General features: G+C 47.3%; 1 protein-coding gene across 7 annotated transcripts in view; it reads left to right on the top strand.

Annotated features, from left to right (window-relative positions):
* scaf8 (SR-related CTD-associated factor 8) overlaps window positions 1–17,205 on the top strand; it is a 122,662-nt gene that overhangs the window by 32,117 nt on the left and 73,340 nt on the right. For 4 of the 7 annotated variants that reach the window (XM_083792406.1, XM_083792402.1, XM_083792407.1 and 1 more), the window contains 14 exons: window positions 746–922; window positions 1,283–1,362; window positions 1,754–1,874; window positions 2,319–2,450; window positions 3,275–3,390; window positions 4,744–4,937; window positions 5,047–5,147; window positions 5,369–5,485; window positions 6,104–6,260; window positions 7,020–7,174; window positions 9,295–9,436; window positions 9,573–9,620; window positions 10,482–10,739; window positions 13,016–16,719. In XM_083792406.1, coding sequence (XP_083648532.1) covers window positions 746–922; window positions 1,283–1,362; window positions 1,754–1,874; window positions 2,319–2,450; window positions 3,275–3,390; window positions 4,744–4,937; window positions 5,047–5,147; window positions 5,369–5,485; window positions 6,104–6,260; window positions 7,020–7,174; window positions 9,295–9,436; window positions 9,573–9,620; window positions 10,482–10,739; window positions 13,016–15,648 — 4,431 coding nt within the window. In that variant the 3' untranslated portion in view covers window positions 15,649–16,719. Of the gene's footprint in view, window positions 1–745; window positions 923–1,282; window positions 1,363–1,753; window positions 1,875–2,318; window positions 2,451–3,274; window positions 3,391–4,743; window positions 4,938–5,046; window positions 5,148–5,368; window positions 5,486–6,103; window positions 6,261–7,019; window positions 7,175–9,294; window positions 9,437–9,572; window positions 9,621–10,481; window positions 10,740–13,015; window positions 16,720–17,205 lie in introns of those variants that run through there. The other 3 variants (XM_083792403.1, XM_083792404.1, XM_083792405.1) reach the window with 3 other exon arrangements.

Here is a 17,205-nt window from a genome sequence, read left to right as displayed (position 1 = left end):
GTGTTATTCTGTGATGGATTCACATCTCTGTGTTGTGTTATTCTGTGATGGATTCACATCTCTATGTTGTGTTATTCTGTGATGGATTCACATCTCTGTGTTGTGTTATTCTGTGATGGATTCACATCTCTGTGTTGTGTTATTCTGTGATGGATTCACATCTCTGTGTTGTGTTATTCTGTGATGGATTCACATCTCTGTGTTGTTATTCTGTGATGGATTCACATCTCTATGTTGTGTTATTCTGTGATGGATTCACATCTCTGTGTTGTGTTATTCTGTGATGGATTCACATCTCTATTTTGTGTTATTCTGTGATGGATTCATATCTCTGTGTTGTGTTATTCTGTGATGGATTCATATCTCTATGTTGTGTTATTCTGTGATGGATTCACATCTCTATGTTGTGTTATTCTGTGATGGATTCATATCTCTGTGTTGTGTTATTCTGTGATGGATTCATATCTCTATGTTGTGTTATTCTGTGATGGATTCATATCTCTGTGTTGTGTTATTCTGTGATGGATTCACATCTCTGTGTTGTGTTATTCTGTGATGGATTCACATCTCTGTGTTGTGTTATTCTGTGATGGATTCACATCTCTGTGTTGTGTTATTCTGTGATGGATTCACATCTCTGTGTTGTGTTATTCTGTGATGGATTCACATCTCTGTGTTGTGTTATTCTGTGATGGACTCATGTCTTCCCCCTGTGTGTTCTGTTCTGTGCCGTGATGCGTTCCAGCTGCAGCAGCTGGTGCAGTCGCTCCAGATGCAGCAGCAGAAGCCGCAGCCGTCCCTGCTGCAGGCGCTGGACGCGGGCCTGGTGGTGCAGCTGCAGGCGCTGACGGCCCAGCTGACCGCCGCCGCCACCGCCAACAGCCTCAACCCTCTGGAGCAGAGGGTGTCCTCCTTCAACAAGGTAACGCCGCCACCTGTCTGTAATACACTTGTTAGTTTTATGTACCGGGGCCCGGGGGGTTATGTTTTTGAAGGTAAAAGGTTTGCTTTCGTTGTTGTTACACCGTGTGCACACACAGGTACATGCTTTGTCAGACATTGTAGCGTGTATGTGTATTAGTGCCGTTTTAGTTTTTGTACTGGGGTTATGTGCAGCTGATGTATAGCACTGTTGGTTTTAATTTTGGGCTGGGGTTGTGTGTTGTTGTATCAGGTTAGTGGCCTTGTGGATACACTGACTCTGTGTAGTTTGTTGATTCGGATATTTAATCAGAATGAACCTAATGACTTGTCTGTTGACGTGCCGCTGTGTTTGATGCAGAAACTTCTGGGTCAGTTTGACTTTGGGAGTGACTCGGAACGCGGCGAGGACGCTAAAAAGGACAACTCACAATCTCAGATGTGAGTATGAACGCAGCGTTGTCCATAGCTTTGTTTTGAGACCTGAGACCAGATTCTACAAATGTCTTCTAAATCCTGACCGTTTTCTGAAAAACCTTATGTTTCTCATCAGTGGTTCTCAAACCATTTCATGTCAAGGACCTTGTAATTAGCCACCGACCCCCAGAGCAGATCTACAAGCTCATAGTGCGAAGAACGACTGACATAAAAACATAGCTTTTTCAGAAAACTGTCGGGATGTAGAAGACATTTTTAGAATCTGATCTCAGGCCAGAGTGGGTTAAAGTGGTTATGCTAAGATGTGTTCAATGACAATGAATCGATGTACATGAAAGCTCTAATTTCTGCGCGGCACTCACTCCGCTCCCCCTCCCCCTCCTCCCCCATGCAGGCCCATGGTGTCTGACTCCATCAACAGCTCGCTGTTCCACCAGCTGGCTGAGCAGCTACAGCAGCAGAACCTGGAGCAGTTCCAGAAGCAGCTGATGGAACACCAGCAACACCAGCAGAAGGTCAGGACAACTGACCGCTAGTCTAGAGACCCACCCACGCCAGATACTATACTGTATGGGGGTCCAATCCCAGTGGTTAGACCAGTGGTTTTTCATGTCAAGAACCCCCATATATACAGTATATATATATATATATGGCCGTGGACCCCCATCTGAAAATGTCTTGTGCCAGGGACCCCCAGAAGAGAAGATTTGTGGTTGTTTGTTTTTTAACCCATTTAGACCTGACATCGAAATAAAAAAAAAGTCTTCTAAATCATGACAGTTTTCTGAAATACCTATGTTTCTATATCAGTGGTGCTCAATATTTATATATATTTTGTAAAAAAGAAAGGACAGTGCTCTGTTTTCGAATGCATTTGAAAAACCTTTGATTTGATTAAAGATTTCTATTTGGGAGAATGTAACAAGTGTTAACTGTGGCGTGACTGTTTAATGTTGCAGTCTATGAGCATGGAGGGACAGGACTCCATCTTTGGCTCAGAGAACTCTGTGACGACCGGCCAGAGCAGCAACCAACCACTACTCCCTGAGCCAGAGCCCAAGATGGACGAATCCATTGACAACCAGCAGCAGGTAGGAAACTAAATCACATTCTAATCTAGAGCGTTGCAGTCCCGCCCCCTTTCATGACGACGCCAGGCCCAGGAAATAATTCCCAATGCATTTCCTTTTGTCCCATAGACATTTCAAAAATTATTTATTTATAAGACCTTTTAAGCGTCGTACGAAGCCAACTCGAGTTGTGACAAATCATGACAACACAATATTTTGGCCCAAACAAATAATTACAAAGAAAAGAAACCTGCTGTTTTTTTCTTCTTTCTAATTATTTGTTCGGCCCAAAACATTGTGTTTATTGTCATGATTTTATTTGTCACGTCAAGAGTTGGCTTTGTCCGCGGCGTAAACGTCTTTAAATGAATACTTTTTGAAAAGTCTATGAGGAAAATGAACAGGGAATTATTAATCTGGGTCTCTCAAGGGGGTCTCTCAAACAGAAAAGTCCTTTCTGATTGCATTAATCCATGTTAAACACACTTTGCCACTCACTTTATGCATGCACATACAATCTATAATGATATAGACATTATGCATGTGCAATGCGCATCCCCTCTATACTAATATACACATGTATTGTAATGAATATGATGACTCTGCTCATTTAAAAATCATCGTTGGGTGTCATTTGTATGTGTTGTTGAGTCACTGGTGATGGCGTATGTACCTACATTGTTACATTGCTTCTGACAAGTGTTAAGGTTTGAAATAGGTTGTAGTTGTAGGACTAATGACTGGTCTAACCAATGACTAGTCTAAACCAAGTACTGTCTAAACTAATTACTGTCTAAAATAATTATTAAGGTAGAAAAGGTCTTCTTACGTTTGTTGTGTTTCAGGACATGGACATGGATCTGGATGAGGGTCCAGAGGCCGTGGAAGAGGAAATCTTTGAGGCCGAGGAGAAGAAGGCCGTCAGTGCACGTTCCAGAACCCGCTCCAGATCACGCTCCAGGTCCGACTTTTACTTATGTATTTATATTCCCAAGGATAGCAATGTCTGTTCATCCATCCACCAATTTGGTTCCAAATAATGAATCGTCGCTGTTATGCAGATGTCCAAACCGTTACTTTGGAATTTGTTGTGCACTTTCATGAACCAAATGGCCTTTCCTTTAGCGCCACCCGCAGGCCTAATTTCCCACTTGTATATGAGATATCTCTAGCCTGGCTCCAGCCCTGAATCGCGAGCCACGTCCATTAAAAAAATATGTTCTGGCGTATCAGGTCTGGAGTCAGGTCTGGAGCGTCGGTGTCGTTCGAAAATACGAACGCAGCAGCTGATTGGCCATCAGCCCTGTCACTCAACAGCGTCAGACAACAAACATGGCTGCCCCCACTGCGGTAACTCAATCTGGCTATTAAATCGACGTATGATGAATAGTTTCTTTACAGACACGAGAGGTTTTATAAACATCATCATCCGACATATTTTACTGCTTTTGTTTACATGCTAGTAGTGCTCGTTGGCTGTGTTTGTTTGGTTAGCAAACGTGTTAGCCATAGCCTCATGATTGACAACAACGTCATCTGCTTTCCTACTATTCTGATTGGTTGGTATGAACCAATCACCGAAGACTGCCGCTTTGACGACACCCATCCCATAAACTGCTGCAGTGGGGAGGGCTTTCAGTCTGAATAATGAAGTGAAACTAAATGAATTCAGACTGAGTGTCAGGCTAAGATATCTCAAAATGTAACCATGAAACTTGCTGAGTGCATTTATGCCTCTCAGAGGCATTATGAACTCTTAACCTGTTAGAGAGTGACTTCTTGACCTTGCCTTTAGTGCCACCCTCAAGCCAAAATGTCAGCTTGGCACACAATACTGTATGCCTCCATAATCTAATAGGCAGCCAACAAGGCAAACTGTGACCACTGGAGTGAGAGCATGAGAATCTCAGATGACAATATCATTAGTGGGTGCTGGCAGGACTCTTAATCTTGTTTTCCTTCGTGTCTCTCGTTTGTGTCGCAGAATGGTATGGCTCTTGTATCTGGATTGAATCCAACGTTTAACTTAAGCGAAGTGTGTGGTTGTCCCCCACAGATGTACTTAACCCTGCTTTCAGTCAGACGACTTAATTAGACTGCTGATTATTTGGCCGAGCGTCTCCGAGGCTGTCACATGAGTCCGCCACACTCTGGCGGAAAGCAATTAGGCGTCTGAGTGCTCAAGTGAATGAGAATTAAATGTAAATACAGTTTTTTGGGGGGAGGGGCGCCTGTGGCGTTGAAGCATTTACCATAAATGGCACTTTACCAAAGAACGTTTTTCCCACAACCGCTGGGTTTTCTCTTCCCGCAGATCCCCTAAGAGGAGACGGTCCCGGTCACGCTCCGGCTCACGTAAGCGGAAACACCGCAAGAGGTCGCGCTCGCGCTCCAGGGACCGCAAGAGGAAGACGTCGCGCTCCTACTCCAGCGAGAGACGCGCCCGCGAGCGTGAGAAAGAGCGACAGAAGAAGGGACTGCCTCCCATACGCTCCAAGACTCTGAGCGGTAAAAAATATATATAACTTTTCCATTAGAGTATGAAACACCAAACATGATTTATTTAACTGGAGTATTTGCTTTTATGGATTGGGAACGTGTTTCTTTTTAAACCCAGTGTGCAGCACGACTCTGTGGGTGGGCCAGGTGGACAAGAAGGCCACTCAACAGGATCTCACCAACCTGTTTGAAGAGTTTGGACAAGTAGACTCCATCAATGTGAGTACAGGCACTGTGTGTGACCTCTGAAATATTACGAATGTCTCTTGTGAGATCTCTTGTGTGTCATTAGCTGTCTGCACCCTGAAAACGTTCTCTCCATCCCGCGTGCCCTCTCTCTGCCCGTCGTGTTCCTTTTCACATGGTTGCTCTTTTCCATTAATCACCGCTCCAGCTGGCTCGTCTCGTCATTTAACCTCTGCCGTCTCTCCGTCCTCCAGATGATTCCTCCCAGAGGCTGTGCCTACATCGGCATGGTGCACAGGCAGGATGCGTACCGCGCCCGCACCAAGCTCAGCACCACCAGATCCGCCAAGATCGGATCCAAGGTCATCAAGGTAGACACACACAGCCCCCCCGCCTGTGTGATTTGATTTTATCACACACGCCTCCCTCACGGTACCACTAATATGATTGTCCTCGTACTTCAGCAAGGTTACATCCTTAAAACGATTACATTAACTGCTACGTTTTTTTTTTGTGATCTTAAGTTTCCCTATCTAGGACAGGGGTTCCTAAAGTTGGGGTCGCGGGACACATTGCAAAATTGTGTATTATATATTTTACACACCTGAATAGAATGTGAAATGCAGTACGCAGTAGGAGGAGAGGACACTGGAGCAGCACGGTCTTTTCGAGCCTTTTTATTAGATGCTTGTACAATAATTTTAGTTATCCATGAACAGTGTGGTCTGTTCAGTACTGTACTTATGTTGCTGCACTTGTGAGGGCCAATTTCCCCCACCTGCTGTGTAGTAGAATTTGATGATCCTGGCCCTCACAAGAAAAATGCTGCAAAAGCAATGGTAAAAATGGCATTTATAAAAAGAAAATCACACTTGTGGACATAGCAGGGGCTATCGCCTCGTAATAATCTAAAATGGCTATGTCCTCATCCAAAATGTGTGTGTGTGTGTGTGTGTGTGTGTGTGTGTGTCTGTGTGTGTGTGGTCCAGATTGCGTGGGCACTGAACAAGGGGGTTAAACAGGAGTACAAACAGTTTTGGGACGTGGACCTGGGCGTCTCCTACATCCCATGGGAGAAGGTCAAGCTGGATGACCTGGACGAGTTCGCCGAGGGCGGCATCATCGACCAGGAAACGGTCAACGAAGGTGAGAAAAAAATAATAATCACTCAATGTCTTTTATCGGTTTTATATTTGCCGTCGAGTCGGCAAACACGGACTGTATACTAGTACACACACACACACACACACACACGTGTGATGACAGCTTAATGCAAACGATCCCCAAGCATGTGTTGATTTTAAGACTTACACTATGACGAAAAATGTTCGTCGACTACCTTTTTTCACTGACGAAAACTGAATGGAAACTGAAGGTAAATGAAGAGCTACATTATGATGACTTAAGCCCTAACCACACCTAAGGGTCACCATGCAACTCCTTGGGTCCAAACAGTTGCAAGGAGTTAACGCTAAAACTGTCTTGACCCTTTGGTGTAGTTTGGGACATTGAATTCCATGTGTTGAATCACTAGGGTCAACGTGGGTCAACATGCAACAAGACATATCACACCGCAGGGACAACGCTAAAACCGTCTTGACCCTTTGGTGTGGTTAGGGCTTAAGACTAAATATATTGACAATTTCGTCAACAAATAAAAACTAGACTACAATGTTAGGGAGGGACTAGTGGACAAGACATCCAGTATAAGTAAAAGACACAAGTCATTTTACACTTGGTTGCATGCTGAAAATAGCAGATCTACAAGCTTGTAGTTCTGCTATTCATCAAAAGGTGATTCCGTGGCCCAAAAGCTGAATAAACAATTGGCCTTGATATGAAAGGGGCTGAAATCCACAGAACTAGAGGAATGTTTTCAACCGTCTCCCTTCGTCTCATCTGCAGAATGGGAGGCTGCCAAGCACGCGGAGGCAGCCAAGGATGCTGTTGCCCAGAGCCAGCCAGCCGCTGCGGAAGCCATCGCAGCAGCAGCATCCACGGCCCAGACCGAGGCTGCCTACAGCCAGCAGCAGCAGCAGGTCACAATGATGCCTGTTCAGGTACAGTACACACACACACACACACACACACACACACACGGTTGGTTTAGTTCCTATCTATCCACCAGAGTGTAAGTGTCAACCATGTAAAATCTCCCTACCACACCTGTTCGGTCGGTGTCCCCCAGGGCTCAATACTGGGTCCAATTTTGTTCTCTCTGTACATAAATGTCCTACCTGAAGTATGTAATAATCTACATGTCCAGATGTATGCATGGCCTTCTCCAAAAGACCAGTTGTGTTGGAGTCATCAAATGTGTTTCTGGGTGGAGAGGAACTTGACCTTGTCACAGAGTTCAAGTACCTCAGAGTCATTTTAGACTCAACCCTAACATTTAAAAAACGTGAAGAAAGTCACTAATACGATTAAATTCAACCTTCAAAATTAGACCATTCCTGACAGTTGGAGCGGCCAGATCGTATCTTCACTGCATGATCCTATCACACATTGAATACTGTTTCACAAAGTGCACAGGTGTGACTACTCTACTACCCATAGAACAGCTCTACAAGAGTGCGCTCAAGGTGTTTGACAGGAAGCCCCACTCATATCATCATTGTAACATCCTCCGGAGGCTCAATTTTTTTTAGCTTTGATAACTTTAACATTTTCAAACAGGTTGGGGTCATATACAAGACCCTACATGGTGAAAGTGAATTCATTCAACGAAAGCCCGATAGGGGAATCAGTACCAGAGCAACAACTCGAGGAGACTGCAAAATGTCCTCTCAGTACAGGGCTGTGTTAAATGGACTGGACTTCCTCTGCATATATTATTATTATGATTATTTTAGGTATATTTCTTTTGTATGCTGTGTTAGAGAGATTATTAGAGTAAACCTACCCTAATAATAATTTCTTATTCTTACTAGTCTATTACGTTTGAAATGTACTAGGTATTTGTATGCTATGTCCTGTATGTTAGTCCTGTTTGTATTGTTTGATGTTTGATGTCTGGGGACTGCAGATGGAAATGAGCAAGTTTTGCTAAATCTGGTATATTTACACTGCATTTTTAATGTAATGTTCATCAATATACACTGTCCCGACCAAATAAACGGGGGAAAAAAAAGTCCAGAATAAAAAATCTTTTGAAAATGGCAGATCTACATGAAGCCCACAATGCGTTGCGATGTGGTTACTGTATGTTTGGTAATAATAATCATAATCTACAAAGTAACTAGTAATATGCATTGAGAGGAGCCATACTTAATCTGCCTGGGGCGATTTGCATTGCACAGGCAGATGAAGGCTGGCTGGCTATACGAGGCTACATTAAATAACTGTGTGTATACATGTGATTATTTATCTAATTGTACAACCGGTATCAGTACAGCCTTGACAAAGGCAAAGTTTTCTGCTTTGTCATCTTCTGAAGGCATATCTAGCGTGAGACCCGACACCTGATATCTTCCTGTGATTTGTACTAACGGTGTTAAGTGGTTAAATTACTGAAAATACACATTGACATGAATCCAACATATTCATAGAAAAGACGAATGTTTAAGCAAACAAGCATTAATTCACTCAACACTAGTGCTGTCAAGCAATCTATGAAAAGGTTTAATCTGCAACACAATTTCATACAATATGTACTTAATTCATCTCACTCTCATCTCAACTAAGGGGTCCTCCGTGGCCTGAACAACATGGTTTAGGTTAGACTCAGGTTTCCCGTCCCCGGGGCTCTTTGCGTTAGGTCTAATGGACATGCTGAGTGAGGGCAGCATAACACCGACAGGCAGTGTTTGTTTGGACACCGGCCGGGCTGCAAGTGGAGCCGTCTCCGTCACACCACAGAATGTTTAGACTGAACTCTTGTTCAAGCTGCTGCCGGGGCCAAACTGTAGTGGATTATTGCGTTAGGCCAACCATTAGGCCTAGTATTTAGGGTCGAGCCTCGACAAGCCCTTGACCCTTTTCGGAATTGGTGTGTCAAAGTAGTGAGCATGCTTGACCAGGGACGGTTTTCGTAGCGGTTTGACAGTCTAAACAAGTTTTAACAGGGAAAAAATGGCGCTATTCATCTCTCCAAATGCACCCAGCTCTATTAGAAACCTTTTATGATATTTTGTTTTGCCTTCTTTAATATCATCCTTCTCCTCCGTCATTAATGTAGCTGCCTGTGAGCCAGGCTGTACCTGCCGTTGTGGGCCTGGTGCCTCCATCCTTCCCCGTCTCCATGGGCATGCCTCCGCCAGGCTTTGGCCCGCCTCCGCCTTTCATCAGGGCAGGGTTCAACGCCTCGCAGCCCCCTCCAGGTAAACCACACCCAGCCTCTCTTTTTAAGCACCATCACATACATAACATGTTCATGACTGACTCAAAGTTACCATGCTGGTTAGACATCGATAACTGACTAAATAAATGACCATGGTGTAACTTCCTCTTCCGCAGGTTTCATGCAGGCTGCGCAGACCGCAGGCATGAACTCCACTCCTACATGTAAGTACTGTACATTCAATTATGTTGTTGACCACGTGAACCCTAGCGTCTGTGTTCTGGCCACATTAGACTTAAATGTAGATTGTAATTGTAGATTGGCTAATTTCGGTGAAGAGATTTGGTGTATTGGGAAGAAAGATGGGGACCAAGTATACTAATTGAAGTGTGTATATGTCGTTTTTTTTAATTAGAATTTTGTTTTTATCAGCTACAGTACTACTACTGCTAATATGCAGTTTTTATATTAGTACATTTTTTATCAACATCTACTACTACTAATATTGTAATTGGAATGTAAATACACAAAGGCAAACCTGAGACGGAACTTGTAACATTTATTCATGTTAAAACTTGCAAAAATAAATACTTTTTAGTATATAGGGTATGCACGTGACATCATCATCATACCCTGAATTATGTGGGAATGCCTACTGTGTGGAAAATAAATGACTTTCTGGCCATGACAAGCCATTACATCCAAACAGAAGAAACTCACTTTGCCACTTGATTGATGACTCAATTGGACTAATTGCTTCTCAAGTTGTCACTTGGTCAGTACTACTGACAAATGACGCCGTTTCAAATATCCCACATATTTAGGACTTGGCCATACAAACATTTTCAGCAGTGAGATTTCGTTCAGCTTTGACACTGTCTCCTCCTCCCTCCCCTCTCCTCTCCTCTCCTCTCCTCTCCTCTCCTCTCCTCTCCTCTCCTCTCCTCTCCTCTCCTCTCCTCTCCTCTCCTCTCCTCTCCTCTCCTCTCCTCTCCTCTCCTCTCCTCTCCTCTCCTCTCCTCTCCTCTCCTCTCCTCTCCTCTCCTCTCCTCTCCTCTCCTCTCCTCTCCTCTCCTCTCCTTCAGCCCACACAGCTCTGGGTCAGCAGCAGCCCTCCATGGCGGCGTCCTCCGGCCAGGACAACACGGTGAAGGAGAGTCCGTACGGAGCCATGATCCCCCCCGGCGGCGGCTTCATGCATTCAGCGCTCCAAGGGGGCGCTACAGGCTTCAACCCGCTGGCCGTTCAGACACAGCAGCAGCAGCAAGGAGCCGCCAGCGGAGATAAAACACCGCAGTCTGCCGCCGACGGTATGGACGCCGCAGCGGAACTCACTCTGCAAGGTGAGCCAAATGACTGCTTTAACCCATTTATTAGGCCTGACGTTGAAATAAATTAAATGTCTTCTAAATCCTGACACTTTTATTAAAAACCCATGTTTCTATGTCAGTTGTTCTCAAACATATTCATGTCAAGGACCCCAAATATATATATATATATATATATATGACATTGGCCGCCGACCCCCATCTGAAAATATGTTGTTTCAGGGACCCTCTCAGTAGCAAAGATTTGAGTTAAAAAATCGCTCTGAAAGAACATATATTCAAAGATTTCAGGCACATTTTCACGATTTTTCAAAAATAGCAGACCTACAAGCTCGTAGCGCGCCACTCGGTGCTATGAGCTTGTAGATCTGCTATTTTTCAATAGCTAAATTATAACAATGTTTAAAACACCAAAAGGGGTTCCTGCCCAAAATTGGGTTAAATCTGTCCGATGATGCCCTTATCTCAGGGTGATTTATGTTCTTCTTCATTGAAATTTAACGCATTTATGTATTTTATTAGTGTTTTGTACGGCAGCGGTAGTGTCAAGGACGCGAACAGACTTTTCCTAGCCGATATCACACAGGAACTAGTGGGAAGAAGTAGGGAGCATTCTCACATTCTAGTACAGCCTGAAAAGCCCTTCATGGCAGCCAGCTCGGCAGCGTACTTCACTAATCATTAGACTCCCAGTCCACACCTCCCGGGTTCGAATCCCGCTGCCACCACTATTTATTTATATTTAACAACCAATTAGATTAGTTTGTTTTGTTTTTTTAAGATTTGTTTTTTGGGGGCTTTTTATGCCTTTATTGATAGGGAACAGTAGTCAGACAGTAAAGGGGGAGAGAGATGGGGAGTGACTCGTAGCAAAGGCCGTCGGGCTCGGGAGTCGAACCCGCGGCACGCCGTCCGGCTGGTTTGGCAGCCTAGGTTCCCAGACAGTTGAGCTAACCGTCGGGCCTAGATTAGTTTTTACTTTTTTTGCCGATAAAGTATAGTTGTAGACCACGACGGAGTGGGCGCCGTCTCTAGTGAACTTGAGCCACAAGACCCCATGAGCGTGCTAAAGCGTGCGAGTTGCCGTGTCGAACTTTGCGAAATAATAAATTAATCCACAAAACTAGCATCATTTTGTATTGTTGACCTATTTTTACCGCAACTTTCGTTCAACTTTGACCCCCTCTGTCACACATGGAACAATTTTCAGTATCCAGTATCTGAAAATTGTCCAGTATCACTACGCACACGACTCTTTGGTCATTTTCTTTATTATTATTCTTTTTTTATAGACTTTTATCTGGTCAATGGAATGGTTCTATTGGCAAGATCTGTAGGTGGTGAAATTATATATTCCATCTCTTGGTCAAAAAGTGTATTTTAGACAGAATGTGGGGGTCTGGGAGTTTTTCCGCTTAGGAGAGTAGCCTTTCAATCAGGGGGGCAGTCAGACAGATTTTTTGTGAAGCCACTAAGGAAATCGGGATTTGACCATAAAGTCGCGTATGTTCTGAGGGGCGTGGCTACCGTTACAGTCTATGATCGGGATCCCCCACCATAGAGTATTAAAAGGATAGAGACTGATCTGGCACGAAGCTCCGCCCCCCCCCCCCGCTATTCATGTCAGTGGCGTTTTGAATCACCCGTCTATTTCCGCCTTTTTTCGCTGATTCTTGGTGCCCAAATGCGGAAGTGCAACCGAGCGCTCAACGTTAAAGCCCAGCTGCACGGGGTTTCCTCGTCATGATTCCACGGGTCCGCGACCGTCGGCCTGCAGTCCTTACTCTTACCACTAGGGCCCAGCGTTGCTTCAACGTTGGAGTGCCTCACTGGCCCCTTGTCCCCCACCCACTCGACGAAGAAGAAGGGGGGAAGTCCCGCCTCGTTGTCTGGGCCAGCCAATGGGCCAGCTGTGCCCAAACAGATCTAGAAAGATGGCGATTTACAATTCAAGGACTGACAGGCTTCATTTTACGTCCATATCAGACCCGGAGAACGTTTTGTCCATATTTTTTAAAGTCTATGCTTTCAACACATTAAAACCGCCTTTGTTTTGGTGAGTAGGCAGTAGCAAAAGTGTATTCTTTATGCTCAGAGTTAGGAGAACTCCTAACAATATGGACCAGTGGTTAAGTTGAACTCTTAACTCTTAAATCCCAGAAGAAGATCCAGAAGGATTGAAACGTTGACTAAGCAAAAGAAGAAGGAGAAAAAGAAACAACAAGTGGAGCTGAGATAGCAGCGTTGCAGACTTATCGTGACCTTCCATTATGTGTTCCTTTCTCCTCCAGGCATGCAGAATGCTGTCCGCAGTGGCATGGGTCTTCTGGGCATGCACCCCCACCCGCTGCACCAGGCCGGTGCGGGCCAGAGGATGCCGGGCCTCATGCCCAACCTTCTGCAACAAGGAGCCGCCGCCGCCGCTGCTGCTGCTGCCGCTGCCGCCGCCGCCCGCTTCCCTCTCCTCATGCAGCAGAGCCTGTCCCAGGCCACTAGCCTGCTGGAGGCCCAGGCTCAAGCCCAGGCTCAAGCCCAGGCCCGTGCCAGGGCTCCCTTCCCCCAGATGGACCCCTTCAGCAGGGCCCCCAACCCTCCCAACGACAGCCTGCCCCACAAGGTTAAGGAAGAGCCGTCTGGTGCCGACGAGGGTCAGGACCAGGACTACCGCTTTCCTCCGCCAGAAAAGCCGAGTACAGGCCTACTGAGAACCCCTCCGCCTGAACACAGGCCTGAACACAGGCCTGACCACAGGCCTGACCACAGGCCTGAACACAGGCCTGACCACAGGCCTGAACACAGGCCTGACCACAGGCCTGAACACAGGCTTGACCACAGGCCTGACCACAGGGAGTCCCAGGGAGGAGGAGGAGGAGGAGGAGGAGGAGGCGGAGGGGGAGCAGGAGCAGGAGGCAGGCCTGCATTGCTCCAGACCCCCGGGACTCAGCCACAACAGCCAGGGAGAACCAGCCTGGTCGGACGCCTGCAGGCTCTGGCCGGTTTTACTCCCGACAGCCGCTGGGGCCAGACCCGGGGAGACTTTGATGAACGAGACAACATGAGAGGAGGAGGAGGCAGCGGCTCACAGGCTCCTGGAGGACCCAAAGGCTTCCAGGAGGAGCGACCCAGCCCAGGGCAGAACCAGAACTTCCCCAACCGCTTTGAGAACCGGCCCGGGGCACCGGCTGGGGCCGGGACACCGGCTGGGCCTGGGGCACCGGCTGGGGCCGGGGCATCCGCCGCTGCCGCCGCCCCTGGAACAGCCGGGGGTCCTGGGGGTCCTCCACCACCGTGGAACCGTGGCAGTGCCAGCGCCAGCGCCACCCCATTCGACAGTGAAGTGCATCAAGACCTCGACGACCGCAGGCGTGCATGGGATCGGCAGCGGGACCGGGACGAGAGAGAGTTTGATTTCAGGAAAGAGATGAACGGCAATCGCGATCGCCATAGCCGCGAGAAAGAGCGCGAGCCCAGAGACCGTGACAGAGAGCGGGACAGAGAGAGAGAAAGGGACAGGGACAGAGAAAGGGAGAGGGAGCGTGAAAGAGAGAAAGAAAGAGAGAGAGACAGGGAGAGGGGCCGCGACCGCACCAGAGAGCGCGAGAGGGGGGACCGCGACAAAGAGAGAGAACGTGAGCGAGAGCGCGGGGGCTGGACGCCCCTCCTGCCACTGCCCACACCCCTTCTCCCTACCCCCAACCTCAATCCAAACCTGAGCCTGAACCAAGGCAAGCTTTTGGCGCCGCTCAAATTGAACCCCCAGCTTCAGCCCAGGTTCCCAGGCCTCCTCCTTCCTCCAGCCCAGGGCAACTTGGCCAAGCCATCTCCAACCATCCCTCCCCTGAACCAGGCACTGCTGCGGCCTCCGGTGAGGCTTCCTCTCCTTCAAGCGCAGAGCCAAGTAGCTTTGCCTGAGCCCCAGTCAGACACCCGAGCACAATCTCAGACGTTGCCCCGGGCCCAGTCTCAGCCCCAGTCTCCACCCAAGGCCCAGTCACCACCCAAGGCCCAGTCTCCACCCGAGGCCCAGTCTCCACCCAAGGCCCAGTCTCCTCCACCCGAGGCCCAGTCTCCACCCAAGGCCCAGTCACCATCCAAAGCCCATTCACCATCCAAGGCCCAATCTCCACCCAAGGCCCAGTCTCCTCCACCCAAGGCCCAGTCTCCTCCACCCGAGGCCCAGTCTCCACCCGAGGCCCAGTCTCCACCCGAGGCCCAGTCTCCACCCATTTCCCAGTCTCCACCCATGGCCCAGTCTCCACCCATTTCCCAGTCTCCACCCATGTCCCACTCACCACCTGAGTCTAAGGCTCAAAGCCCTCCCACCGAGGCCCCCTACCAGGCCCAATCACCACCTATAACCGAGTCCTCTCCACCCACACAGTCGCTAGCCGAGGATGCAGTTAAATCACCCTCCATTGCTATGTCCTCTCCCCAGGCCCCAGACACTCCTCCTATGGCCTCGCCTCTGGTCATGGCCTCTGCCCCAGACTCTCCCGTCGCCTCACCGCAGCAAGCCTCTAGCTTCCCCGAAGAGACTACCGACTCTCTGGCGGAGCAGGAGGAGACGACGCCGCCGCCTAGGGAAGACCAGGAGGACGAACCCCAAGAGAGACCCGACTCGACCCGACCCCAGTGGCACAACGGACCCGGGATGAACTCGAATGCGTGTGTGGCTGAGCCCACGCCGGAGCCTTCTCCCGAACCGGAGCCCGAGCCCGAACCCCGACGGGCTCCTTCACCTTCCCTCTCTCCCACCTTCAGCCCCTTGGCAGTGTCACCACCGGGCCCGGCGTCTGACCCAGAGGACGCCCAAGGCGAAGAAGAGGCCTCTCCTAAGGACACAAACAATGAACAGAGTGAGCCCATGGAGGAAGCAGAGAGTCAGCCAGTGGTAGACTCTGACAGAGACACTGAGCGGACATAATCATCACTCAGTAGGTAAAAGATAATTTTGTAAAGTTGTCCTTTCTTCTCTGTACTCATGTCAGCGAACCCACCACCAACACCACAGCCACATGATGGGACTGACTCACACCCATCATACTGACTGATAACTTAAAAAACAGATTTATCTCACAAATATCAGTGTACTTAAAATAGATGGCACCACTACTATCAATTTTAGATCAATTATGTTTGTATTTTATTTCCTTTGTCCTTTTCTTTTTTTTTTTCTTTTTTTTTTTTTTTAGCTGTAATGCCACCCCGCCCCGATTTAAATTAAAATAAGCTTGGTGAATTTTGATGAAGTTGCCTGCCAAAATGTTTGTAAATGGGGATAGGGTGCGGGGGAACCTAATCTAAAGAGCTTTGACCTTCCTATGGAAGTGAGTAAAGAATCCTGGCTGTTCCAACAATGGAAGGATCTAGCTAACCCACGAGTACTTGAAAAACCTCTCTCTGTCTCCTCTTCTTTTTTTTTAATGCTGCTGCGGCCGTTTTTAAATGAATGCTTTCACGGTGTCTTCTTCTAATGCCTCCTGTTTCCCAGTAGAACCAGTAGTCTCACACACACACACACACACACACACACACACACACACACACACACACACACACATACACACACACACACACACACGGTGAGACAGTACAGCTGCTGCTTAAATAATGGGGAAAAGAAAAGAAACAAAAATGGAAACGTGACAATGATGTATATCCCCAAAATAAATGTCTGTGATTTGTTTTTTCCATAATTTTCCGTGACTTCAAACCGCAAAATTTAACAAGCCAGGAGAAGGGGGTGTGGGGGGGGGGGGGATGTGTGGATGTTGGCTGCATTTTCTTCTTAGTTTGAAATAAACATGCTTTGTTTGTTGTACCACGTTGCTTTAGGACTGTGCTTTCTGACCCAGGACCAGTGGACAATAAGACTGATTCACACTCACACAGACTTTCTCATATTAACTCCACATTTTGCTGCGTTTGACATCTTGTTGGATGCGACCATGATGATGATGGGGGGGGGGGGGGGTCTTTATCTTAGTTTTGTGATGACATCAAGCCTTTATATGATATTTTCCTGAAGCTTTCGCTGGGTTGACTTGTGTTGGATGGGGATTGTGCCTTTTTTTTTATAGATTTGCGCTCATGTCGCCACCCCCCCCCCCCTCCCCCCCCCCCCAATTACCGTACTACTGTTTGTGATTCACATCATGAGACCTATTTGGGACAGTTCCTATCAACCACAACGTTGGCCTGCACAGAGAGTTGACCGCCCATACGGTCGGTGCGTTAGTCATATTCTAGGAGGGACAAGTCGAATATACTCATAGTTTCTGTGCATGCAGGCCTGTAGCCTGGTTCCACACCACCTTGTCTCTCTCTCTCTCTCTCTCTCTTGTTCATTTCATACCTGTAGTGCATTTCTGTTGAGACATTCTACCAGGAAACCGTAGTCTGCTGTTTCTCTCAGACCAAACATGTCTACCACAGAAGTTGTGATGTTGAATAAAAGTTGGAAGGTGCATCATCTTATTTA

Source organism: Protomyctophum parallelum, assembly GCF_964188405.1.
Source record: "Protomyctophum parallelum genome assembly, chromosome: 20".
NCBI classification, from domain to species: Eukaryota; Metazoa; Chordata; class Actinopteri; order Myctophiformes; family Myctophidae; genus Protomyctophum; species Protomyctophum parallelum.
The sequence above is the reverse complement of the archived record's forward strand: the minus strand, read 5'-3'. Positions and strand labels throughout refer to the sequence as shown.